The sequence below is a fragment of the Zonotrichia albicollis genome, chromosome 3, assembly GCF_047830755.1.
Source record: "Zonotrichia albicollis isolate bZonAlb1 chromosome 3, bZonAlb1.hap1, whole genome shotgun sequence".
Taxonomy (NCBI): domain Eukaryota; kingdom Metazoa; phylum Chordata; class Aves; order Passeriformes; family Passerellidae; genus Zonotrichia; species Zonotrichia albicollis.
In genome coordinates, this window is record NC_133821.1 from 50,519,668 (window position 1) to 50,546,250 (window position 26,583).

Consider the following 26,583-nt stretch of genomic DNA (forward strand, 5'->3'; position numbering starts at 1 on the left):
AAAGAAAACTTTATAAAATGACGTAAATCATCACTTTTTTCTGGTGTCTGTAGCAATTTTCTGATTTGTCCTCACAGAAATGTAGCTTTCCTGGTTTTGTATCATGTCAACAGAGAAGGCTCAGCTGTTAAAAACAGCACCACTCCACACAGCTTCAAATGCCTGCTGGCTCTCACCCAAGCATTCTTCTCAGTAGTGTTCTCTCTTTCCACTTCCACAGGGTAACATTTGCCATTTCAAATATCAATATTTCCCTTTGACTCATGATCAGCTAAAGAGCTGTATTATGCTGTTGGCCAACACTTGCATCTAATGATATTATTTAGTTTATATTTTCAATTCTGGTGAATATATTGTTGGTATCAGCTGCAAGAGATATTTACATTCAATGTCAATGGCAGTTGGTAAAAGTAATTTTATCATTTAAATTGGAGGACAACCATTCTCATGTCATTGTCCTTTATCTAGACTGCAATAATAGGCAGTGTTATAGTCATCAATTCTAAATGTTTTTGGAAAGGAATATAAAAACTTATTTTGTTAAGATTTTTTAAAATACACTTTAACACTTAAGAATTGGGTGAGACTTTCCTGAGGGCATGTGATTAGAAGATTCTTTTATACTTTCCTAAGGTCTAAACCACAATGTACTGGCCACTCACGCAAGCAGGATTTGTTCTGTAACTCTGAATCTGACATGGTGTGGACAATCTTAGGTGAGACTTCAGGCAGCTAAAGTAAAACACCTCTGACCAAAGGCCACTACTTCATTTAAGCATAGTGAAGGAATATTTTTTCATATGAAATGCCGAAGAAAAATACCTGAATGGTTGCTGGAGTAGAAGGCAAATAGTCCCTGGTATTAAAACACTCTGGGGGAATCCTGGTGACTCTGTGAGCTCTCCTCTTCCCAGCAAAGCAGATAGCACAGGCTGCACAGGAGTGACTGGCTGCTTGAGAAAGATCATCCCCCTGCCCAGCAGCACCACTGTGTGTGTTCAGCAGTGCCCCAAAACACCCAGTTAGGGAGATCCCCTTTTGAATAGTGCTGCAAACCCAAACCCAAACCCATTTTTTCTTCTCCATCACTGTGCCCCTTTATTTTTTTTTAAGGTTTGTTAGACAGTAACTGGAGAATGCATAACCTGACCAGTCGTTCCAAATGCTATCCAGTAATTCGTTAAGTCATGTTTTTCTCCTTGATTACAATGGGTCTGGTTTTAGCTCAGACCTTCAACTGAACAATTTTCCAGACCTGGACTGATAAGTGAGTGTGATTAGAAGGTGAAAATCATTTAATGCTGGAGTGCTCAAAGACTACTCACATCTTTAAGAGTAATGATGTTTGGATGCTGTCCATATCGCAAGAGTATCTCAATTTCTTCAGAAGGGTCTCTCTTGCTCTTATCAATTATCTGGAATAAATGAAGGACAGTGTAGTCAAATACCAGTTAGCAGCACTAAGCACAAAGCAACCAATTCCTACAAATTAATATTCAAAATTCTTCTATTAATCATTATTCTACGAGAGGACAGCACAAACCATGTGCAAATGACAGCCATGCTGAGTGCCTGCCAAAGGCAGATGGAGCAATAATTAGTTTAGATTCCGGAGGCGTAGGCCCTCCTTTTGATGCCTACAGTTCTGTTTACCCATAAATAATGGCAGTAACAAGAAGCATCATTTGGAAATCAAACAACATCGAGAGTTTTAAAATAATCGTAGCTTTAAAATTACCTCTTTGACATAAAAAATGATAGAATTGTAATATTGGCATATGCTTGTATATATGCTAATAAATTGATAGAAATTAATTGTCATATGTATTTGTCAGAAATGAAAATGTATGGACATTTACTGTCAGGGGAGATTTGAATTGAAACTTTTGGTAATAAATTGGCTCTTTGGGCCAAGCTGTTGTAGTGAACAATAGTGTGACCAGACATTGTATTTGGCCATGTAACCAAACTCTACCCATTCCTAAACTGGAAAGAAATCTGCTTCATAGAACACTTCTATGTAGTCAGTGTCTTTTGCCTTATTAGACAATATAGTAAGACATGCAAAAGTTTTAATTTTGGATGTAGCAAACCTGTAGCACCAGGTCTTAGAAAAACATGACAGCTGCTGCTTAGAGAGCATCACTGCATGGAAAGCCACCTAGCAGGAGAGCACTGACTTCTCCTCAGTGATTCTGGTAACCATATTTGCCATGTCAGGCAAAGAACTTTAGTCATTTGTCCAGCTGAGAACACTGATTAATGTTTCTCACTTTACAGATTTAAATCATAAATATGGAATAAAAAAAATAATATTAAGGGAAATCTCTGCATTTTGGAATCTCAAAAGTAACTGCACAGGAGATGGTGAAAGACTCGTTCTACTAGAAACTCATAGGAGTACACTATTTTGTCTCTATTTCTTATTGCTAGAAAACAACAGCAGTACTTTTGAATAGCAGGTTTACCAAAGTGGAATGGGTGGCATTTTCAGAAAATCTTTTCCACTACTACCTTGGATATCAAGGCTTCCATACTTAAATGTGGTTAGTTTCTCTCCAAGAGCTGAGCACAGAGCACAAATTTTAAATTATGATGTTAGCAGGGAAAAAACAGCTCTTTGAAAACCTCTTTTGCTAATGAAGATAAATGCCTGCCTGCTTTTTAATAAAATATATGCATTTTTCATGGTTTATTTATGATGATACAAATTCAAGTACATGAGTAGAATCTTATGCATTAGCCATAATAATGCATAACTGAATATAAATCAGAGGTTTCACAGTTATCATGACTGGCATGTATGTGTAGCGATAATGATGGTCAGAAATTTTCCATGGCTCAGGTATGCCTCTGAGGCCATATCAGGGATTTGACTCTGAATTAATGGAAATGTGATAAATGAAAGTGCAACAGGCAGCTGATGCAGGTAAATGGTTATTGCCCACCTTTGAATAAATAAAGTAAAACCTCAAGAATAGGTGAATGAAATAAATATTTCTGCTGTTGTTCTCCCAGTTTAGTTGAGACATTATCAAGAAGCCAACAAAGTCCTGATGGACCCACTCCATGTGAGCACAACCACAGTGACTAAATGTGTCCCACTCAACCAGTAAGCCTAACATACAAGAAGATCCTCAGGGCCACTTCCTTGGCTACACTGATAAACTTCTTGTCAAGTTACTGGAGAAATTCACATGTGCCCCTGTTAGTATCTGCCTGCCCTGTACAAGCCAGCAGAACCTACTGTGGCAAGTATTGCCACCAGTGTGAAGGACCACTACCACTGTGCTGCTGTAGCAAGCTATATATTCCAGACTCCTTTTCCGTTGCAGTTCCCTGTGAAAGCAAATATCCAGAGCTGTGGAAAATTTTAAGTGACTATTAATAATGCAAGACTATAGATGCATATATATGGCCTAAAAAAATCCAAACCAAAAATAGTCTCAGCTATTGACAAAACTAAAACAAACACAACCCGAAGCACTCTGCTACCGATGTAGTAGCAACAGCAGCAGAAGACATTTAATGCTTCTAATTCACAATATGCAATGTAAATACAAATTGCAAGACAGTCCCTGGGCAGTCTAATTGGACAGACCAGAACCATTTTTCTCCTCCACAGCAAAATATGACTATCACCCTGCCAGTGCCTCTCTTCAGTGTGCCTGTGACTTACACTTGGCCCATGACTGCTGAAGAGGCAGAGGGGGTGATTGCTGCAACTTCACCAGAAATCCCTCTGCAGGTCAGACCGGCTGCAGTATGCACAGTCTCTTTATTTGCATGTGGCAGTGGCCATCCATTAAATAAATGTGCCCCACAGCTCCACTCCTGTGATATTCCTGATCTTCCTTTTCACAAAGTCATAGAATCATTCAGTTGGGAAAGATCTCTTGAGATCAGCAAGTCCAATAATTAACCCAGCATTGCCAAGTCCATCACAAAACCCAAGTGCCTTATTTACATGTCTCTTAAATGCCTCCGGGGATGGTGACTTCACCATTTCCTTGGGCAGTCTGTGCAGTGATTTACAACACTTCCAGAGAGTTTATTGGTGTGCTGTTAAATCCACCCAGAATTTCCTGTGGTAAAAAGAGCATTTGCCACCCCGGTCCCTGTCTCCTCTGAGACACTGTATTTTGCATGAATACAGACTCTTCTTTGGTCCTCTCTGGTAGAGTCCATGAACATCCTTCAGCTCTTCCTGCGCAAGCAATGATGAATTTTCTTTAGGAAACTCATTTTGATTTGAATTCAACTAAAATGTACTTATGAACACTCTCTATTACAGAATTAAGGGAAGATCTCAGCTACTAGTCCTGAGAATTTGAGTAATATGTCATGATGCTACTTTTCCATTTCTCTCTTTAGATGTGTGTTGAAGAAGACCAACTCAAAAATTCACCATAATGTATAAGTAACTTAAATGAAAAAGTAACATGAGCTCTACTGTACCTTGGCCCAGAAGAGCTGTGATGCACAAGGGTCATGCATTGCCCTTCAGAAGAGAAAGAAACTGAGCCATAAAGCAAACAGACTTTTTTTCTGTGCATTGGACACCCAGGGATCGCTCAGAATCTTGTCTGTGTCAAACAGTGTATGAAAGAATTTTAGAGTAAAACGGGCTCAGCACAGTCAATAGTGTCCTTTGTTCTCACAGGGGATTTGTTTGCTCTTTATCACATAATTTGTGTGACTAACTGAAAGCAAAAGGTGCATTTTCTTTCCTCGGTGGGATTTAGGGTAATAACATCATGATATTTTAAAATGTGTCAAGCTCCTTTAAAGGACAATACTGAACACCTTCTTTATTAAGGAAAAAAGAAGCAGGACAGAATATTTTCAAAATCCCAATTAATGCATCTTTCCAGTTTTTACAAGCCGTTCTACAAGTCTTCTGCATGAAAAAAAAATCATCTAATTCTTCTTTACTAATGGGTTTTCAATGGATTTAAGCTTGTCAGAGCAGACTAATGAGTATAAAAGACAGTATCAATAAAATTCCATGTGGGTAAAGCCTTGCTGAAATTGGCACAGCAACTAAATAGACAGTATATATATTTGCTTGCTGCCTTTTTTGGAAGGTATTTGCATGCTTCCAACTGTGTAGATAAATCTCTTCTTCTGTACCTAGTTATACCATCAGCAGATGTTGGAGCCTTCAGCTGTTTGGTATCACCCACCAGCTGGGACTTACAGCCCTTACAGCCCTGCCAAGGAAACAGTACGTGTGAGCACTCCCTAATCCACTTTCAGTGAAGCAGCCCTGCTAATACAAATTGCCTTTTCCAGCACTGAAATTAACCTGAATGACTGTGCATGAGAAGAATGGAGAATGGCTGTGTTTCTCACGTGGAGTTCTCCATCACAACAGTTGTGAGATTGGAAAAGGTAAGTTTAACTGCCTTTGCTGTCTGGAAAATGAACAGCCTAAAAGAAAAGGTGAGAGAGAAGCAGGAGAGTGAGAAAAAGGACAGAAAAGAAACATGAGGCACACAGATGGGAAGAGCAGTGATATGAGCCTGAGGAGAAAGGATGAGGCTCTGGCCAGGCTGTGCTCGAGCTAGCAGCAAGGACACTGCTCTGTTGGGCCTGTCTGTGCTGGGGACAAAGGACCTTGTGCATCTTTAATGACCAAACAATTAAATGATCTTTTAATCTGCCTTGTCTTCAACCACCCCAGGTGACCCTTCCTGGCAGCTGAAACTGAGCTACCAGAGTGTGAGCTGGGGCAGCTGGGCTGCTGGTACAGCCCCAATCTGCTGCTCCAGCTGCAGCAACACAAAGCCCAGCAGAAGGCAGGGCAGACACACCTGGGCATTCTCATACCTTGTACAGCCACACCTGAGGCTGCCAGTGCATTTAGGCACTGGGATGATGTAAAGCTGCTTTTAACCAGCACTAGGGAACCTTGAACGGCTTTCTGAAAAAAAGCATGGAGGAGAAGGAGAATTTATTATGTTTTTTAAAGCTGCTTGTTTTTTCTGTTATACACAGTCTTTTTCTATAGTCTGGAGAGTAAGCATGGGTTAATAATCTCCTTTAAGAACAGATTCATTACATAGTGTGATGTGACAGCCTCTGTAAAAATCCCCTCCTTTTCTGGGAAGGGAAGGATGAGCAAAAGGAGAATTAATTTTGTGTCCCTTTGCACATTATATCTACACTGTGATGTATTTGAAAATTCAGGGCACCACTAATGGAACTGACTATAGGTGGGATTTGCTTCTCTTCTGAAAAAGGAGGTGTGACAGCACACAGATTTTAACTTGACAGTTTCATCTACAATACTAATTCCAATGGAAGTGTCACAAAAAGAGAGTTCTGCAGTTCTGTGCTGCTGGAAAATGTACAGGTTTCCATTTCAGTAATATTTCCTTCTAAAAATAAGGTCTATTCATGCCAAGCATCTGTTTTAATTTGGTTCCTTTCTGATGTCAAATAACCCAAGTTGGACGAAAATCACTGCAGAAAGGCTAATATTATTTAAAAGAACATGGTATAATTTTAAATTTAAGAGGTCTCCAAGGAGAGCTTATCCAAGCCTAATAGTTTCTGAGGGACTATTTGCTGTGCTATTAGTTTTGATTAGCTTCAGAAATTCTTTCCCTCTATCCATGCTTAAATATTCCAGGAAAATAGTGAAAAATGTCTATTAAGAAGAAACAGGCCTAATTAGCAATACTTTTCTGAAATAAGGACTGCCCATTTGATCAAGCTCCGCAGGTGAGACATTAAACATTTCTGCACACAGAGCATGCCCACTTGCTGACACCGTTTGCTGACTTAGCACTCCTAAGTTGTCAGCTGGAAGTGTTAATTAGCTGCTCTTGTTAATTAGCACTTATAGGGTAGCACACGTTTTCTAAGCAGAACAGAAACATTAACAAATTAATTTCAATAGCAGCCATGAAAGAGAAAAGCTCATTTTAGGGAGAAGTCTTCAGTTCTGGAAGTAAAATGGATTGGTGGGAAAGGCTCTGCGCTGTGTTTCAGTCTGCTCTGTTCAGCACGCAGCCTCGGATCAGACTAATGAGTTTTCAGTCCGTAAAGTAACTGCAACACTGCTCTCACCTTCTACAGAAAGCTTCAGAGATGGAAACCAGTGAATCATTCAGAACTTTCAAAGGGGAAAAATTATGACATCAGTATGGAAGACAAATGCAAGAAACATAGTTTGAACGGCCCCAAAAGAGAAACAGAGGCACAAAGGACTGAATTCTGTCCAAAATACTTTAGGTATTTGGCAAGCAAATTAGTGAAGAGAAACACGATATTATTAAGCTGTAGAAAAACTGCTGCTTGATCCTAAGTCTCAGAAAATATCTAGTTAGCAGAGGGAAATAACCATATTCTCACATTCCTCAGAGGTTCAGCCATGCCAAGGAAAGAGACACTGAGAGCTTTGTGACGAAATGGGAAGGAGGCTGCAGGAATCCTTAAGCCAGAGATGTACAACCACTACACATTTAAGATATGCTTTGAAGCTGAGATTAAGAGGTAGCCTGCACACATTTCTGTATTTCTACCTGCCTTCTCTGATTATTTTGTTAAGAATTTAAGCAATGCTTTGACCCCATTTACCCCAAAAGTCAGCAATGGCTCTTGCTTCTAGAAACAAGCTGGCTACTTGTAGAAATGCTCAAGCCACTCCTGCCTCTCTGTCCTGCCTTCTCCCACATCCTTCCAGCAGAGCCCAGCACTCTGTACTGGCCTAGCCCTTCTGAAGCTGTAGCTGCAGCCATTCAAGCAGTGCCTCCTTGGAGAACTGACTTATTTCTGCGGGGAGACTATCTGGCAGAAAGCACAGTATCACAGAACATGCTGTGTTGGAAGGGACCCATTAGGATCATTGAGTCCAACTCCTATCTGAACACACTCAAAACAACAGAAAAGTGAGATCCAATGAAGCTTTGCAGGTATTCTAGAAAACCCAAATCTTAAAAAATGAGGACACCATTATGCTGCATCCTGTTATGGTGAGTGTATGGAATGACCCTGGTCCAGGGTGGAAGTCAGGTACTTTGATTGAGTTTTTGAAAAGGGAAAACCAAGAAAGCCTTCAAAAATACTCTCACAGATCAGATGTAAAATCCTCATAGACAACAATAATCTATCACCCGTTGCTGCTCATCCATTTTACTGTAAATCATTTTCCATGATAGCTAGAGGACATCCTCCATGCTGTCTGCAATCACTCATAGTATGGCAATGAGCCCTTATTAGGGCTATTAATGCTGGTTTCTTTGCAGGCACTCTAGAAAACAGCCCTCCCTGTGCCAATTCAAAGAAGGACAAAGATTTGTGCTTAAATCTGCTCAAAAGCCTGCATCTCCTAAATGACAGTCTACCGAATTTGGTGCCCCATTGCCAAAAAGCTCGAGTATGCTTCAGACACTCAAAGCCATCTTTTACCTGAGTGTCTGGGCCATGTTATTTACTGATGCCCAGCTTAAAAAACAAATTTATCAGGAAAACCTGGGAAGTGTTTTCTGCAGTTTATCAAGGTAAGAAGGTGTCTTGTACCTCTTACTCTGCATTTTGCAAGGCTACATTTCCACTAACATGACAAACCAACTGCTTGGCAGGTGAAGGGGAAGGCATCTCAGACATTTCCTTGAAGAGTTTGCTTTACCAACTGCTCTCACAATCAGACTTCTTTTCCCTGAATCTCCCTTTTTTAGCTCCAAGACATTCTGTCTTCCCTTGCTGTCTTTAGCAGCCAAATGGTTGTCATCCATCATTTATATCACCTTAGAGATATTTATAGATTTTGATCACATCCCACTGCGCTCTTGTCTGTCTTACATCACACATATTTGTAGCTCTCTTGAGAGAGCTTGCCTTGTAATTCTTGCATATTTTCTGCTATAGATTTTCTCTAATTTATTTATATTCTGTCTTAAACCACAGATATCAAAAGAGCACATGATCTCACAGGGTTTAGTATTCCTACTCAGGTACTACAAGAAAAATTCGTTTATATGCAAGCATGTAAATAAGATAGAAATCTATAGGTCTGGATAGAAATTGTATTAATAAAACTGTAACTACACTTGCAACATATTTATGAAATATTTGTCTGATGCAGGTATTCAAATATTTGTATTTCCATCCTATGAATCATTTGAGAACACCAAATAGCTGCATTACATATTCAGGGCAGGAAAGCAAATAGTAATGAAAAATTTTGGCCAGACTGCAGTCAGAAACACTTTCTCAATAAAATGTTGGAAATTATCTTTAGGTATCGTTATTATGATCGTGCAGAGGCAAAAATATACGCTTTTCATAGATAATTTGATAAGCCATCTTGAGGAAGAACAAGGACAGTTATAGGCTTCTGGAAGCACTAAGTTGGCACTCTTATTTCCCATCACTTGACTGACTAATGAGGTCCTTTTACATGACATTATATTCTTCCTGGTGCCACCTTTCCCCCAAGTGTGAGATGTGATAGAGGCCTCCTCTTGCCCATACAAACCTGACTGTGACAGCCAGCCAGCTAAGTCAAGGGGGGTCTGCATTGCTAGAGACTGAACAAGAACTGATCTGATCCATGCCCATGCAGCCCATCCTCTCTCTGGCAGAGTCCTGACAGTGCTGATTGCTCTGCTCCAGCAGCAGGTAACTTCTGCTAAATCGCAAAGGGATGGATTACCAGGGGCTCTGACCTGGAGACTGGCGCACATATCCTGGGGCCTGACCTCTGTACCATGTTCTGGGGGGGCAAGGCTGGACAAACAGTGGTTGAGTATGTCTGGTTTGACAAGCTGGCAGACTCAGGGCCAAGAAAGCTGAGGTCATCTAACAAACTTTCCACTGACCTTCCTATTTAAATACTGATATATTTATCCCTTTTCTGCCAGACACTAAGTACATCCCAAACAGACAAAAATAGATACAAAGCCTTCCCTGAAATTTCCACTGTCTGTTTCACTTTAGTTACTTTTTATGGTTAAGGAGAGACAATTTTAAGCAAATCTGTCTAGATCTAAAGACTCCTTGACTTTCAAGGAGATTTAATGATGCTTGGACCGATTTTCTTCTTCTTTTTTTTTTTTCCTACTCTTATTTCACTAAGTAAGATTCCTATTTTCTTTATTGCATTCAGCACTAAACACCTGACCTAACCATACTACAGGCTAAAGAGAAAATGTAGAGCCACTAAATACCTCCTGCCTTCAGATCAGCGTGCAGTTTTATCTACTCACACCAACCACCTAGAAACAACCAAACTAAGATCATGAACATCAATGGAAGTGGAAAATGAAGTTTAAGAAAATTATGAAAAAACTCTGGAATTTAAATTGGTTTTGGTGACTATGTCACTCACTGTCATTAGCAAATAAATAGACATATACAACCAGTTTGATTACACAAGCCTGCCAATACTAGCTCTCCTGAGTTACTGATTTCTATTTATTGATGGCATGCTGACACCACTTCTCTGCTGGTACCAAATTTTTGTAGCTAATTAAAATGCACCTTCTCTCCAGTCTGCACACACCAAAACATGTTAGATGGATGTGCTCTCAGTGCTTTGCAGCTGCCAGAATTATACACGAGGATTCACTTGGACTCTGCTAGCAGAGTCCAACTTGTACCCCAGAGGCAGACACAGACTGCAAACTTTGGCTTTGCTCACAACCGTGGAACATCTGGAGCCAAACAGTTGGTTAGTACATTACAGAGATAGGAAAAAGTCATGAGATTCACATGTGTTTCAAGATTCAAATTCTACTGTAACACTGGCATCTGCAAAATTGGACTTGTCAATTTGGACTATCTCTACTATATTTTTCTTCTTCAAAGGAAAGAAAAAATGTATATCCTGTTTTTAAGATATACAACCTAGTTTTCCACCTTGCCTCTAACAGCATGGAGGGACTGAAACCCCCCAAGACTTAACCAGCTGGATATTTTGAAGAAAAAGGCAGTTAACATCAAGGTGTTGAATGTGGCATCTAAAACCCCTACCACTGCAATATTGGGGGCAGTACTGGGAGTCGAACTGGCTCAGCAGCAGAAATTTCTACTTGTCTATTATTCACCAGTAATCTCTGCTGGGGGTCAGGAGTCAATCTGAATAGACAAACCTTTAAAAACAGGGAGATGAAATGAAGTCCTTTTCTAATTTACTTAATCTGGCATCAGTAAGAAGCACATCCAAAAATCCAGCTTGAAAGCTTCACTTGTGCTCCAAGCTTGAAAGCTGTGCAATAGTTTTAAGACAAGAAAAACATTCAGAATATGCTAATTGCATCACATATCTGGAAGGTTTTGAAAAATCTGATTCACCAAGTCTTCTGAACTCCAAACAAGAGCTCTTAATCTGTTTAGGCTTCCATTTTAAACTTTCTTCCACCCACAGAAACCTCTACCAGCTCCTCTAGCATAATTCTTTTACTTAATTAACTTATTTTCTATAGATACCGATGTGACTTAATACTTTGATCTTATTTTCCTTTACCTCTGACCTCATCATTACATTTATATCCATGTGAAGTTTGTAACTGCAACTGAAAATGCCAGTGTTCTTTGCTATTAAAATCCATTAGGCCTGCTGTAGTCAAGATGATCAATATTATAGCAGAAGAATCTTAAACACAGCAGAAGTCCATCAGAGGAGAAATACTCTTTTGTTTCCCATCTTTCTTTTTTCTACCAGAGTATTGTGAAGCATCTACCTCAGAATATTCTGTGATTCAAAAGAATTAATAAATCCTTACTTGTATTTTAGAGCTTTTTACTTTTTTTTCCCTTGGGAATGAGATGGAAAAAAGTTAAAAGTAAAATTTTAAAAGCTCCCCAGAGTATGTACGTGCAAGTAGAATATGACACATGGACTTGCTAAACCAACATCTACCTGCACTGACCTACATAGGTGGTGACTAGCTTCAGGGTAGACTCAATTTGCAGGAAGTCTGACTGTCTACAGGGTTTTCTCTTGCAGGGTATTGAAATGCTCTCAGAAGTGGAGCTATGTCTGAATTCTGAAATATTGCACTTAGAAGCCCAAGGGCATGTCTAAAATAGCTTTAGAGTTTATTATTAGCGTTTCATTTTTACAGATGACATAGAAGAATAGGGAATAGGTGGTAAGAAAATTCTCTTCTTCAGCAGCTCCATGATTGGATTTACAGAGGCAGTACAGCTGCCTACAGGTGCAGAGAGGTGTCTGGGGGAAATTCCAAAAGCTCCTCAGTGAGACACGTGCCTCATCTCAATCAGCTCTGAAAAGAGTGGAATTCCAGACCTGTTCAAATGCTTTTACAACACCAGCAAGCACCATCTTTGCACTGCTAGACATCTAATTACCTCTACAATACGCCCCCCCAATTAGCAGCAGATGGCCCGCAAAAGGAAAAGGGATGAAGTGGCTTGCATTTTATTAAATATGTTCTGCTTCTGGGCTAGGAAAGGTTTTGCTTTTCTGGCAGTGGCTCTGACTCAAGTTACTCTGGCCAGGCAATCTCCTGTCTCAGTAAGACACCAGGGAACAATAGTAAACAAGGTGAGTGGCAGGCTCCAAGGAAGGATAATTTATTTCCACAGTGACATGGTGTGTGTCTTCCTGCAGCGATGCCACCACGTAATTTCCTTAACTCCTTCCCTGAGGGAGACAGGATGATGTTCTCCGAGGTGTTGGCAGTTCCTCTGAAAGAGGGAGATTTAATGAGGTGGTGCAAAGCAAATGGGGCTGCTGCCTATCACACAAACTATCTCTGCAGACACTTTTCCCTCTGAATGTTACATGCTGGAGAACACTGAGAAAATTATACTTACTAACAGAAATGAAAAGAGCCTAATTACAGTGATTTTTAAAGAGAGAGTTAAAGGATGCATGTCAAAAGGGACTGATATATAATTATGATAATATCAGTTGCAACTCCTGTGCTATCTAATTACTTGAAATGGGTGGCATTGTGCAGTTTTTTTGAAAGCGAGCTACTCTGACAACAAAAGGATATAATTGTATTATGAAGTTACAATAAAATTGAAAGAAAAGTAAAATTAATATATTGGTAAGAGTAATAACCAAAGAGGCAGCACTAAATGTGCTGGAAAGACAGAACAAACAGAAACCCACCAACTGTCTCGAACCCCAAATCTGTGCTACACATTTGACTCACACTGTGTCAGAAACGGAGATGCTGCACATGTTGCCTACACCGGCAGTCAAAATCAAGACATATTTACATGACAAAAAAAGAGTTGTAAAAAGTGGAAGAACAAAGGAGTAAAATGAGGAAATATTTTTAAAAATGGGAAAGAGCATAAACCTAGCAATCACAGAGCTGAACTCTGCTGGAGCTCTGAGTGTCTCCATGCCCTGGCTTTGTTCTGGATCCTCTGAGGTACCCCAAACACCCAGCCTGCTGAGCATGCTGGACCCTGTCAGATCTGGGCACTCAGACATCTTCAAGGGATGAGGTTTTTCTATTTTGGGTTCACACTGGTTGTATTACACTCATAAATCCATCCATAATACTTGATATAAATGAAATATTAAAGTTATTACTTAAATTTAGTATACATTTTGTTCATCATGGATGTATTTCAGTTATACGGAACCCACACCTACTATAACATAATGCCATCTGTTGATAAATGACCTGGGCACTGAAAAGCTCTGATTTTTTAAATTCATTAGAAATGAAAATATTAGCACATTCATATGAAAGCCCACAGATCTGCTGGTAAGTCCATGCTCCTAATTATGGTGTAGCCCAGCAAAATCAACCATTGTTTGAACAGTGACATCAACAGATTGTAGGTTAACAGTGGTTTCCAGATTTTTGTGGCCATCATGAGGAAACATGAAAAGTTTCATGGATTTTCAGGGATACTGCATTGCCACCCATCTAGTAGTGGAAAATAAGACTGAATAAAATGTTTCATATCATTCTACTGACTGCCTTGAGGTCATTTATCTCAGGAACTGCAGTTTGGATCACTTCCTTAAGCTGTCATCATCTCATTTAACAGCAAAGACACAATCTCATTTGTTAGCTAAATTTACATTTATTTTATAAAATTTTAAAACATTAAAAGTAGACTAGCAGTTGGCTAGATCCCCTCATTTACTGCAAGTGTGCAAAATACTCTTCTCTATGTACTGCAATCTGTTCCCATGAGATGCCACAGAAGTGAAAGGATCTGACCTAACTTTCCCTGTTTTTTCAAATTCCGTGTTATAATCTAAACTTGTCCCTTTCTGGTACAAGAACAAAACCATGAAGTACTTTCCTAACACATGAAGTGTTTTCACTGCTAAACTTTTCCTTAAAGAAAAGTGCATGTTTGAAACTCTTCCTCTGAGCTGTTATCTCACAACCACTTGCCACTGGTCTGTACTGGCCCCTGCAATGGCTGCATGCTGTTTATTCAACAGCACTGAATGGAATTGATGACAGTTCTCCAAGCATGGCCTTCCAAAGTAGCTCTACTGAAGTTCTTCCCTCATGCTAGCAGCTCCCTGGCCTCTGGGGCAGATGTGATGTCACTGTTGTATTTTTTGGAAAAATTTCTTTGCTTAGGATTCTTCTCTTGGGAAGCTGAGAAGCTTCAGAGAAAAAGGAAGACAAAATTATCTCATTTGCTTCTCCTGTGTTTTGCTGCTTTAGAATGTGGTTGGAGATTGTCTATCTAACATGTGAATTGTTTTTACTTAATGACCAATCACTGTCTGGCTGTGTTGGGATTCTGGAAGAGGTCGGGAGTTTTACTTTAGTATCTTGTTAAACCTTCTGTAAGTATCTTTTCTCTATTCAGTAGTATAGTTTAGTAGAGCATAATAAATATCATATATCATATCATAAAATAATAAATTAGCCTTCTAAGAACATGGAGTCAGATTCATCTTTCCTCCCTACAACGCAGGACCCCAAAATTACCACAGTGACTGTGTTCTATGCAGCGTTCCTTGACCAAGTCTGAAGTTCACTGACTTGTCCTCAATGCCCAACTAAATCAATATTTTATCTCTGCTGAAGACTGACTTTCACTCATTTTGATAGCATTCATTTTGAATGTGAAGAAGACAAAAGGAAATCTGAGTTTTTCTAGGTGATCATGGTTTTCACTGAAAAATCTCTCTAATTACAAGAAACTCAGACCTAAAGAACTTGAGAAAGAAGAATAAATCATGTTTCAAATTTGCAATAATTTTATATGCAATTTTTTAAAATTATGATGATTCCGTCTAGAGTATGTTAAAAATCTTATTTAGTTTGCAACGAGTATGGCTGAAGTGATAACTGGATTTCCATGCAAGACAGTAAAGGGTTTTTCCACTGAGGAATTCTACGTGGTGGGATTGAAGTGTGAAAAACAGGGAAGACTTATCATGAAACCTGCCATATTACAAAACAGAAAAAAATCTCAAGCAACAAGAAATAAGCCAACAAACAATCCAGAAGCAGAGCAGCCTCAGCTGCATTTCTGGCATTTACCAGAGGCTTTCTTACCTTCACTGCAAACTCTGTTTCTGTAGCTTTATGAACACATCTCTTGCACACGGAATAGGAGCCAATTCCTATGTCCTCCTTGATCTCGTATCCATCAGTAAAGTGAATGTTGTTCCCATGTAACTGCTACAGGGAGACAAAAGAAACAAGGTAATCAGGACATGAGCATGTAAAGGCAAGGATCCTTGATCTCCTCTCCCTTCACAGAGCTCTCTTGTCCTTAGCAGCTTTTCTAAATCCAGTTAAAAGATTCTGAAGCTCTTTACGTAAACAAGTGAATGTGTCTGTTCCTTTTCTACCTTTTTCCAGTCTGTAAGAGGGAATTGTCTGTAGAAGAAGTGGCAAAACTGCTGCGATTTTCTAAACTATTTTTGGAATGCAGAAAATAACCATATATTAGAAATTCATAGGAAACTGTGGGTCCAAATCTCCTGACCAACCTACATATCTTGACAATATAAACTGATTTCTAAATACTGAGGGGCAGGTAACATAAAATATTAAGTTTCATAGTTTCACTGTGTTCAAGAGAGATACCCCATATATGAGGAGTGCTTCCAGATAATTGGAAGTCTTGTCTAGAATATGTTTATCTGCAGTTTCTTTGTGAGAGAGAAGTTAATATTTTCAGCCATTAATTCATATGTTCTTTGGAAAATGTCTGGGCAAGTAGACCAGTCCAATGGTGAACCCCAAATCTGAGGCTTTTTGAAATTTGCTGCAAATTCCATCCCAGGACTCAAGAAACAACCAGCACCTCTAAAAATCCTCCAGAATCTTCTCTTTAAAAACATAGCCTTGCCAGCAAAGTCCACACAGAACCTGCTAAATTTTAAGATGTGCATATGTCAATATTCAATACAGTTTTACAAAGCAAATCACAGGAATTTGATTTAACATATATATATATATATATAAATATACACGTAACATATATATATATATATATGGTATTTCTGAGATGTAATGGCTTGGGTAGTACTTCACTTACTGTGCCATAAGAGCATCTTTAAGAGTATGACACATTCCACTGCAAATAATTAAAACAGAGATGAAAACCTATGAAAACCACAGACAGGGTCTCCCCTCCTTGAGGCATGTACACCTGTGGCTGTGGGTAGCAGAAGGAGCTTTTTCCTAGTGAGAAAATTGGCTGCATCTTTAAGCAGCCCTGTTCTTTCTCCCTGTTTTCTTCTTTGATGTATCAAACCTTTTGTAGCAATCTATTTCTGGTTTAAAGTACAACTGAATAGATTTTTTTAGGAGAATAGCAGCAAAGAACCAAGTGTCTGGCATGTTCCCCACCAAGCACCCTGGTTTAGGTGAGTACATCCAGGCTTTTGTGAAACAGAACAGGAGCACAGTGGCCTCTTACACCCAGGAGCTTGGGCTTGGGGGAGCCTACAGGAGCAGTTCATCAAACCACTTTGCCAGCACAAACTGGATCATATAATCCAAGACAAAACTGTTGGGAATGAAATGCATTCAGTGACAAACCAGTATTTCATTACCTGCCCTGCATGCACAACTGGAATCCTGTTTCAGGTATTGAGAAGTGCTTTTCATTTTAGTTGTGACAAAGAGCAGCCCCTATTTCCTTTGCAAAGGTGGTGAGGAACGTTTTATACATAAAAGCCTTTGCAAAAAATTTCTCATTTTCTAACACCTACGTGCTGCATGTAAAACACCTCCTTCCTACACTAGGTAGCTGTGAAATACCAGTGAGAGCATTAGGCAGTTTAAATAAACACATACGTATGTGCACATCCGTGAAATGTGAAATGTAACCAGCATCAGTACCTGCACAATTGGGTGAACAGTGATCTTGTGCACATCTTGCTGTGCAGGCTCCTGCACCAAGTTGGAGGCAACAAAGCTGAACCCTCTGAAAAGATGATGAGCATTGGCACTTGGAGGAACACCGGGGGAATCTGTAGGAGAAGGAAGAAAATGGCCTCATGAGCTGCACAGAAGAACAGAAAGGAAAAGCACGGCAGTAGAACAGACAAAACCATCTCTGGCAGTCAATAAATCTGATAAACTGGCACACACAGGGGAATATAATTCATCTCCATGTCGAGACTTAGGTGTGCCTTCTCCATTCCTTTCCTCTGGGTTTGAACAGTGCAGGGGTATTGTTTGCAAGGATGTCTCCTCCTGGATACAGGATTTTTTTCACAGGGCATTCTTAGGCAAAGTACTGCCTGTGCCAAGAGTGCCCAGAGAGAAGGCACAGGGCAGAGAGGCTCGGTGAGAGACAGGAGGCTCAGGGCAGGGAACCTTGCAGGGCTTATCAGAGGTTCTCCAGGGAGTGGAAAAAAGCTACAGGATGTTGTAGCTGTCTTTTGCAGCACAACTTAGCTACAGAAATTACAAAGGATGGAGTGGCAAATTGTGTGGATCAGGAGAATATAGAGAATGCATGAAACCAGTGGAAAAGCAGAATACTCCAGTAGTGGCCTTATAGGAATCTTCTGGAGCAGCTTTAGGAGCCGGGACCTACTCTAGGGAAGACAGGGTTGACTTATCCTCAGGTGGAAAAACAAAAAGGATTGTTTTAACTAACCTTCACGGATATTTTCTCCCCACCCTTCCTCTGATACAGCAAAAGGAGGGAAGGAATGGCTAAAGTTCAAAAAATCCTGAATTAGAAATTCTACCTTTGGTAGGCAATAAGCTGAGAGCAGTTCTTTGTACCTGCACCACTGCTCAGTGAGAGAAGCAGCATGACAAAGCAAGTAGAGCTGCGCTTCAATTAAAATTCTGAAAAGCTTTAAAGAGATCTTTCTCCCCAGTGTATGTTTTATCCTGGGTATTTTCCTCAGCAAGAAGAATCACTTTGTAAATCATCCCTTGGCAACAGGTTGGGTATTATAAAACCTATATTACTAAAATTTGCTAATCTTTTATTTGGTTTTTTGGAGGGGGCATGTGGGTTTTTTTCTCTTTCTCCCTTCACATTTCCTCCAATGCACCATGTGATTTACTGACAAAGTTACAGAGTTAAACTTCCTTTAGAAAACTATTTCCTTGTAGTAAAGTGTGTAAATACCCAGTTATTTAAAGAAAATACATCCCCACGGAGCTTTATCTCTGACTCACCTGCCTGATGCCCTGAAAATATGTAAGAATGTGAACTTCTTAGCGTGCACACATCCTGTATAAATCTACTGGTCAAATGAATAGAGGAACTGAAGTCAGAATTTGATAAAACCAAGATATATCTACTTGGGAATAAAAAAAACTGAGACTTCAGCTAATTCCATTTCTCATCACAAAGCTCCTTTCAGCTTTGACAGGCGTCAGGAGTCGGTGTGCTATTACTGCACAGCAAGCAGAGTTCAGATGGAGAAGATTGTCTTTTGGTAAAATGACGTGGGCTTTTTGTTTATCTCAGTGTTTTTGATGGGCACTCTCCTTGCAAATACGTGGATGAATCACACCAGACCTCTTGCATCACTGGATACTTCCTACCGGGGCATATCTATAACAGGGATTGTTACACAAGGGATTAATTAAGAGGAAAGAATGTTTGTTTAAAAAAAGGAATGACAATAATTCACATCTGAACACTTCTGAACCTCAGAAAAGCTGTGATCCAGCTCTAAAACTAAAGTGGTAGATCAGATCCGTTTAAAAAAATTGTTCCTTCATAATTCACTGTCAATTGCTCCAGCAAATACTGCAGAAGAACTATTGATGATTTGCTGCTCACTATCAAATATTCATCACCAACAACTGATTTACTCATTAAAACATTTCTGCTAAGTGCAAAGCTATGCATAAATCATGTTAATTAACTGATAGCTTAGAAACCTGAATCATTTTTCCAGGCCTTATAAATCAGAATAATTTCACATATCTGAATTAGAACCACTTACAGGCACTAATCTTATCTAATGGTTATCTTTCTTCCTGTGAAAAGTAATAATGCTTTGTTCCACTAGAGCACCTATGTTTAAGGGTTTTCAAAGGCTTCATAACTCCTAAGTTATTTCCTTCATCATGTTTCACTGGGGTTAACAAACGTCTTAATTGCAAAGGAGGATATTTAGGTATTTCAGGTGAAATTTTAAATACTTTTTTCAGCAGTAAAGCCAGTCTAAAACATCTCTGCTGGTTACAGCCTGCTGTTCCATCAATTACAACAATACAAACATTTGTGGACTGAAGTCTAAGCTGAGTCACAAGAATGATCTTGGTTTGATCCTTGTCCAAATCACGATTTCTAACCTGAACTGCTTCAGCCTCCAGCTCCATGAAAGGAGCTGAGTCACCACAAATGAGATGTGGGGCCACAGTGGTGAATTTAGGAAGCAAATGGCCAAAACCAGCAACTCCAACTTGGATGAATCTCTGAGAAAAAGTGATGTGAAACTATACCCACATAATCTGTCAGTATCAGAAACCACATCTTTGGCACACTTAGATCTGAAGTCAAGAATCCACAGAATGTGGTTTCACCCTCCAGGGTAAAGGAAGTTTCTGAGGTACAGCAAATCACTGAACTAACAAGATTTACTGTATCCAAAACTTTGACATAAACCTGCTTTCAGACAGGAGAACTCATTCATAAAGACAGTGCTAAACAGTGATTGACAGCTTCATTAAAACACAACTGCATGATCATGAAGCAGGAAATTATTACAATGCTTTCTCTCTGAGGATGTTCTCAGTAACAGGGTTAGTTTGTTTGTTAGTTTTATTTTGTCCTGATAGACAAAATAATAATAATAAAAAAAGCTTACTGCTCTATTCCATTGGCAATGTGAGAGAGTATTAAACACATTTGTGATACTCTTCCCAATTTGTTTGACACAACCAGTCAACAGTCAGGGGCTGCAAAATATTCTGCCAGTCTGCTGTGGCTTTTCCATCATTCTGAAAGTGTAAATGCATTCACACTTCCAATTACACCTATTTTGAAATGTTTGATTCTCAGGCCACTATCCATGGTAGCCCAAAGCAGAATTGAGGCCAGCCATCTCCCCACCCCTGCCACCATCCCAAAACAAACCTTCCAAGTCAGTTCTTGTAGGAAATAACAAATAACAAATTTAATTAGGCAACAGTAGTAACATGTAGAGTGTAAAATATAGCCCCAGGCATCAATAAAAGCAATGAAGTGTGAACTTCCAAAGCAATCCAAACTTTTAATGCTTCTTTGCACATCAGTGAAACTTCCCATGGCAGCACCAGAGCACACATCCCCAAAGACCAGATTAACTTGCAGTCTCCAATATTTCAGAGAAATTAGTGCTTCTGAAACCTAAATTACAGCTAAAATCAGATGTGTGAAATGTCTGGAAACCAAAGATCATGTTTCCATGCAGTGGAATAGGAATATCAGAACATGACTAACATATACTGGAGACAGGTGGATGTTCCAGTTGAAAAAACAAAAATGTAATATTTTTATAGTTTGTAAAAGTCAGCACATCTTTGGGGGGAAAAAAAAGGAACTGACTGAGGAAAGATTTGGAGTATATACCCTTATTTCAAACCCCATGAAAGGAAATCTGAGCCAGGCTTTGAATAGAAGTTTGAGCTAGTTTTAAGAAAAAATGGTGTAGGTCATGATAAGCCTGAACAAAAACTGCAGGAAGCCTCAACTCTGATTCTCATTTATAATGTAGGTGTTTTCATTAATGAAAGCTCAGATCTTTCCCTCTCACTGCAACAGTTCTGGGGCAATTTGAGGATTGAAGCTTGAGACCTTATACTTTTTTATTACCGTGATACTATGTGACATTTACAGTGCTTACCACCTTCAAAGTGTTTAACAAACAACCACTAATTCAATTTTTACACTTTAGAAAGTATAAACAGGTACTTCTTTACACAGGTACATCACAGGCAGAAATATAATGTAACTTGCTCATGTCTAGCAGGAGGCACCATTACAAGTGGGATTACCACACTGACATTACTGATGTTCTTCCTTTCCACTTAAAATAGTGGAAAGATTGAATTTTATGCAGCAGTCACCTTCACATATACAGTGTACAAAGTATAGTATTTCTGTTAGGAAATAGAAGTTACAGGAACATTCTATCTGCAAGCATTTTCTAAATATTGTGGGCCAAATTTCCTGTTGGCATAACTCTGCTGACCTCAGAATTTGATGATTCTTCATTTCTTTTAACCACACATTACCTTCCAACAGTCCACAGTCTGTGAGATGTCGTAATTAAATAAAACATCTATGCAATATATAATTACATACTAACTTGCAGAGAGATACAAAGGTCTTTGAAGCCAAGGTAATTGAAAATAGTTAAATTCAGCTAGTGTAAGCAAAAATTAATAATAAAATAGCAAAAAAATAGTTATTTTTTCCTTTTAAAAACGTGGAATATGTTCTTCCTAAAGACAAGTTAATATGAAGTTGGTGAAATACTTATGAGCTTTTTTTGGGTGGAAAAGCAAAACCAGTCGTTGCTTCCCGCTGGATATGGCAAAACCCTCTAATGCCACAGGTGATCAGACTTTTAGACTGTGTTGGACTAGAGAGGGGAAAGGAAGAATGAATTTACCAACTGAAAAGATGTATTACCCACGTGCCACCTTACTAACCTGTAGGGGTCCGAGATGTGAACTCTGGGTCAAAATGAAAAGTGTCCTCTGGCCGCCCCACCGCGGGCTTGAAAGGCGGCTTGATTTCTTTTCTGTACAGTTTCTACAAGGAGAAAAACAGACCACAATCAGCATCACTGTGCACACTCTCAGCATTCTTTAGGGTGTCCTCTCTCAGCTCCATGCTATCCTTGCAGGCCTGACAGACAAGGATGATGAAGCTGTGGTTCTGGCTCTTGCTTTATCGCTCGGCTTAAAATCTGTGCCCTGGATGGTCCCTACACATTTTAGCTGCCGAAATCCTGAATATAAACACAAATGTTCCTGGCAAAAATTTAGCCCATAGGCTGGAACAGTACTTCAAGCTGAGGCATCTGGAAATTCACTGGTCTAAGGGCAGGACTGGAATGTGCAATGGTAAGAGCAGGAAACAGGGTAACTTCAGCAGCGCAGCAATGGCAACCAGCACAAAGAATTTCTAGGAAGCCATGACTGCTTTAGCATTTGCTATTTGCAAGAACCAGAAATGTGTTTGATGTGCTGCCAGACTGAGCTGAGCAACAGGCTTGGCTGCCTGGTCCTTACAACCTAAACAAGAGACTTGTTCTTTTAGCATATCTGGTAAAAGGTAAGGGGGTTTACAGCTGATGATTACATGAAATTCTCATCAAAAATGCTAGGAAGCAAGCACTGTGGATGGGTGGGCAACCATACTGAAGCTCTACTTGTGGCTTGAAGTGAGAAACAAAACAAAAAACAAAAGACAGGAAGGTATATAACAGGTAACTGCTTCTAGGCGTGTGTGTTTCTGCTGCTGACTGAGGAGCCATGTTGGGGAATCACCTAGGTAACAGCACCACAAGTTCATCCTAATACATCCTGCCTTTGTTATGAGGGACTTCGTGGCCTTTCTACTCATTCTCTGAGATCTTTAAGAAATTGCTACCTCGTGCTCCATTGCAAGCATTCATACACACACAGACAAGCACACTGAGGTGAGGATGTCTGGATCTGATCCAAAGCTTGTAGAGGTTAATGGAAAGAGCCCTACTGATTTCAGCCATCTTTGCATCATCTCTGCCTGAAATGGCCAAAAACAAACATTGTGCTGATGGCAGCGTGGGGAACAGAGCTCCAGTTCAACTCCCTGCCCTGTGTTGCAGTCCCTAGACTGCTTTTCCTTTCAAGCAATGCTTTTGTTCTCAGGTTTCAAAGGCTGAATTAGTTGCCACAGAGAGTTCCCCATAATTAACATGTCTGAGCATAAATACATTTAATGCAAACTTTCAAGTCATGATAAGAACAGGAAAGTTCAACTTTATGACTGTTTGCAATATGTATTTTTAGGTTAGCTCTTAAAACAACTTCCTAATGAGCTGATTTTTCAAAATGTTTAATGGACATTTCTAAATGCTTTTCCAGCTTCCTGCATGCAGGAAGATTCTTTTTAACTGTGTGTTTTCTGGGGAATTAACTTCTTTAATACAAAGCATGTGGTCAAATCTAAGACATATACCCATCACCATAGTTTGAATTTGATTTTGCATAAAGGTTCATGATTTTGCATAAATAAAGGTTCTTGAAGGAGAACATTCTGTAGCATAGCATTAATTTTAACATAAACCTTAACATAAAGGATATATTTGTGGTTGAGTTATGATTCCTTGGGAAAGTGAAACAGTGAGGTTGGAAATGACTCTGCAATAATTAATGGCCATTTCACCATAAAAAGTTCCTGCTTGTGTAAAACTGCTCCATGTCTTCGGAGAGGAAAGGAGATGAGTAACTGCTGTGAGCCACAATGGAAAGCCAGTCTTCCAAATAATTAAAAGCCAATTGCAATCTTATGCAGGAAGTGTCACTCATCAGCTGAACAGTATCAACCTAGTAATTAACATACATCTTTTTCTGCCTGCACAGAACTTTACAAGAGAACTCAGCACCTACTGAAGGTTTTTCTGCTGCTAGGATTTCACCTTGAGAAGGCTATTTGCTTCCCAGCTCCCCTTTATTTGTCTTAATTCACAACTGCGGTGCTTCTGCTGCAGAAAGCAATATGGTCACATGCACATGCTTCCTCACGGAATTAACTGCACAGCTCATCCTGTGAGGTCCAAAAATTGGAAAATGCTTCAGAGCTGTACATCATTCAGGAACTGCACTCTCTTTTCATTATCGTAACCATATTCTCTCTGGCCTCTTAATTCCTTCCCCCATCTGTACTTTCTTAAGTGCTGCTGGAGCTACATTTGTATTTTGAATCCCTAACCCACATCCTCCACTACTAGGGAAGGATTTAAGATTGATCGTGAGGATCGTGAGATCCCTTTTCCATTTCCTTACCCACTTGTGATAGAAATTAGACAACAGAACAGCAAAAGGTAAGCTGCCTAAAACATTTTTTCCCCCAAGCTCTTGCATAGGGTAACTAAAGGAAATCACCGAGGACCAGGAAAAGCAGAGTAGCATCATCTGTGGACTTCTCCATCCCACACTGGCTCCAGTTCTCTGAGTGAGCCCCCCAAGCCAAACCCCTAAACCACAGAGCAGCCCAACACAATTAAACACAAAGGCTGCTGCAGGCAGAGCAACTCTTCCTTTAAAAGCCTGCATCCTGTAGACTGCAAAACTCATTGTGGCACAAGCTGATCTAAACAAATAGTAAGAATCACAGCCATTGCTTTGTATACACATAGACAGAGAATCTCCTGGAGGATTTGAGATCCTTCTGGATATTTCAAGAATATTTCTAATTTTAGGACATGTATGAATATATTATCTCTTACCACGGTCCCCAAATTATTCAGGGATGATGGACCTTGACTGTGACTTCTTCCGGCAAAAACCAACCAGAGTAGGAAATGACAGCAAACTAAATTTCAATTCTTGCCATTTCTTCACACTGTCCATAACTTTTAAGTTTAAGCAGTTATGTACTTTCTAAGTCATGGTAATCCTAGTACTGTGTGCAAAAGTTACAGCGAGTTCCATCATCTGTTTAAATGGGAACAGGGTCCCGGTTTTCCTGGTTTAAATTCCAGTTTTGATATCCAATTTTTTCTTTTGGGGCATCTTATTACTATTGTTCCTATTTAAAATAGAATTTGTATAGCATAGTGATAACTGCAGCATTTAAATTTCAGGCTGAAATTATACATTATACATTACATGTTTGTTGTCTTGCACAGGTATAAGACAACAAGCTGAGGATTTTTTTTCCTTCCACATTGTTCCCACCTCTATAAAAGAGAATTGCACTCCTTAGCCCTCAATGTTTTAAAGAGAATACTATTTATTTCTCTTTCCCAGTTAAGAATAAGCTCCCACATTCCACCACCAATTTTTTTAAACTGGCCACAGTTTAAACTGCATTGACTCAGCACAGAAAAATGTGACTGACAGGTATGAGGAATCACTGTAAGACACACAGTGTTGTGGGATCCAGAGGCTGTATTGAGGGAGTGCATAATCCATAGAACAAGGCAGATGGGCTCCAGGAAAACACTGATTTAGATATTCACACCTGGATGCATATCCATGCTCCTGACTAGCAACCCCTTGCATTCTCCTGAAACTTTCATAATAAGCACCTATGAATTAACTAGAAACCATTTCTATAGCAGTTTAAGAAACTACAAGCTTCTACTGACTTTCCTTTTGATTTCAGACAAAACCACTTTTATTTGATAAAACTAATTTTCATACAGGTGCCACTGACCTTTTCTAAAAATATACCGCCACATCACTAGCATGATCTTCATCTGAACACCTCCTCAGTGGGAACTTAAGTAATACACAAGAGAGACTAGTAATAAAATGCTGCAACAATGTGTTTCCTTCTCTTCTTATTTATAAGTAGTTAATTTTTCATCATTTAAAAAAAAAACCCCACACTCCTAAAAACCCCAGAGATGTAAATGCTCTGTACATGTGTCTGACAAATATCAAGAAAAAAAAATGGTTTAATTTCATTAAAAACTATTTAGTCATTTCCTCAACTGAGTTTCTTTGATGAAGAATTGAATTATTCCTCAGACACCTTCTAGAAATAGAAAGATGCTGCCCTCCACAGTGGTGCACTTGTAGTGTGAGAACGAACTCCGTTGATACATATACCTGTCATGGCAAATCCAATAAGCAGACAAAAGGATGAACTACATTCTGAAATTCTTGTCCTCTCCTAGATTAATGACTCAATGTTATTGCCTGCAAATGACAGAAAAGCTAGCAGAATTCAGACCCTAGGAATAATTTTTTGCTGTTGGTAAAATCGGCAATTAAATAATTCACAGTTTCAGTTCAGTTTGATCTCTGATTAATATTAAAGGAACAAGAACTGGAATCCACTTTCTTCCCACTCCTTTCCTCAGCTGCATTTGACAAATCATTTTCAAGCATGTCATTTTCTCTAGTTCCAATTTAGTCTGTCATCCCAACATAAACTACTGTTTATAACCTACTCCTCAGACAGGAGTCTGCAAAAAGGGATTTCATCTTTCATTTTCAATGAAAAGCCAGAAATTCATTATGC

At 39.4% G+C, this 26,583-nt stretch overlaps 1 protein-coding gene across 4 annotated transcripts in view; it reads right to left on the minus strand.

The window, feature by feature from the left end:
- The window catches only part of RPS6KA2 (ribosomal protein S6 kinase A2), a 279,346-nt gene that overhangs the window by 17,088 nt on the left and 235,675 nt on the right, over positions 1–26,583 (minus strand). For all 4 annotated transcript variants that reach the window (XM_014266679.3, XM_074537381.1, XM_026793060.2 and 1 more), the window contains 4 exons: positions 22,053–22,155; positions 17,277–17,407; positions 15,477–15,602; positions 1,326–1,415 (listed from right to left, as the gene is read on the minus strand). In XM_014266679.3, coding sequence (XP_014122154.1) covers positions 1,326–1,415; positions 15,477–15,602; positions 17,277–17,407; positions 22,053–22,155 — 450 coding nt within the window. The remainder of the gene's footprint in view (positions 1–1,325; positions 1,416–15,476; positions 15,603–17,276; positions 17,408–22,052; positions 22,156–26,583) is intronic.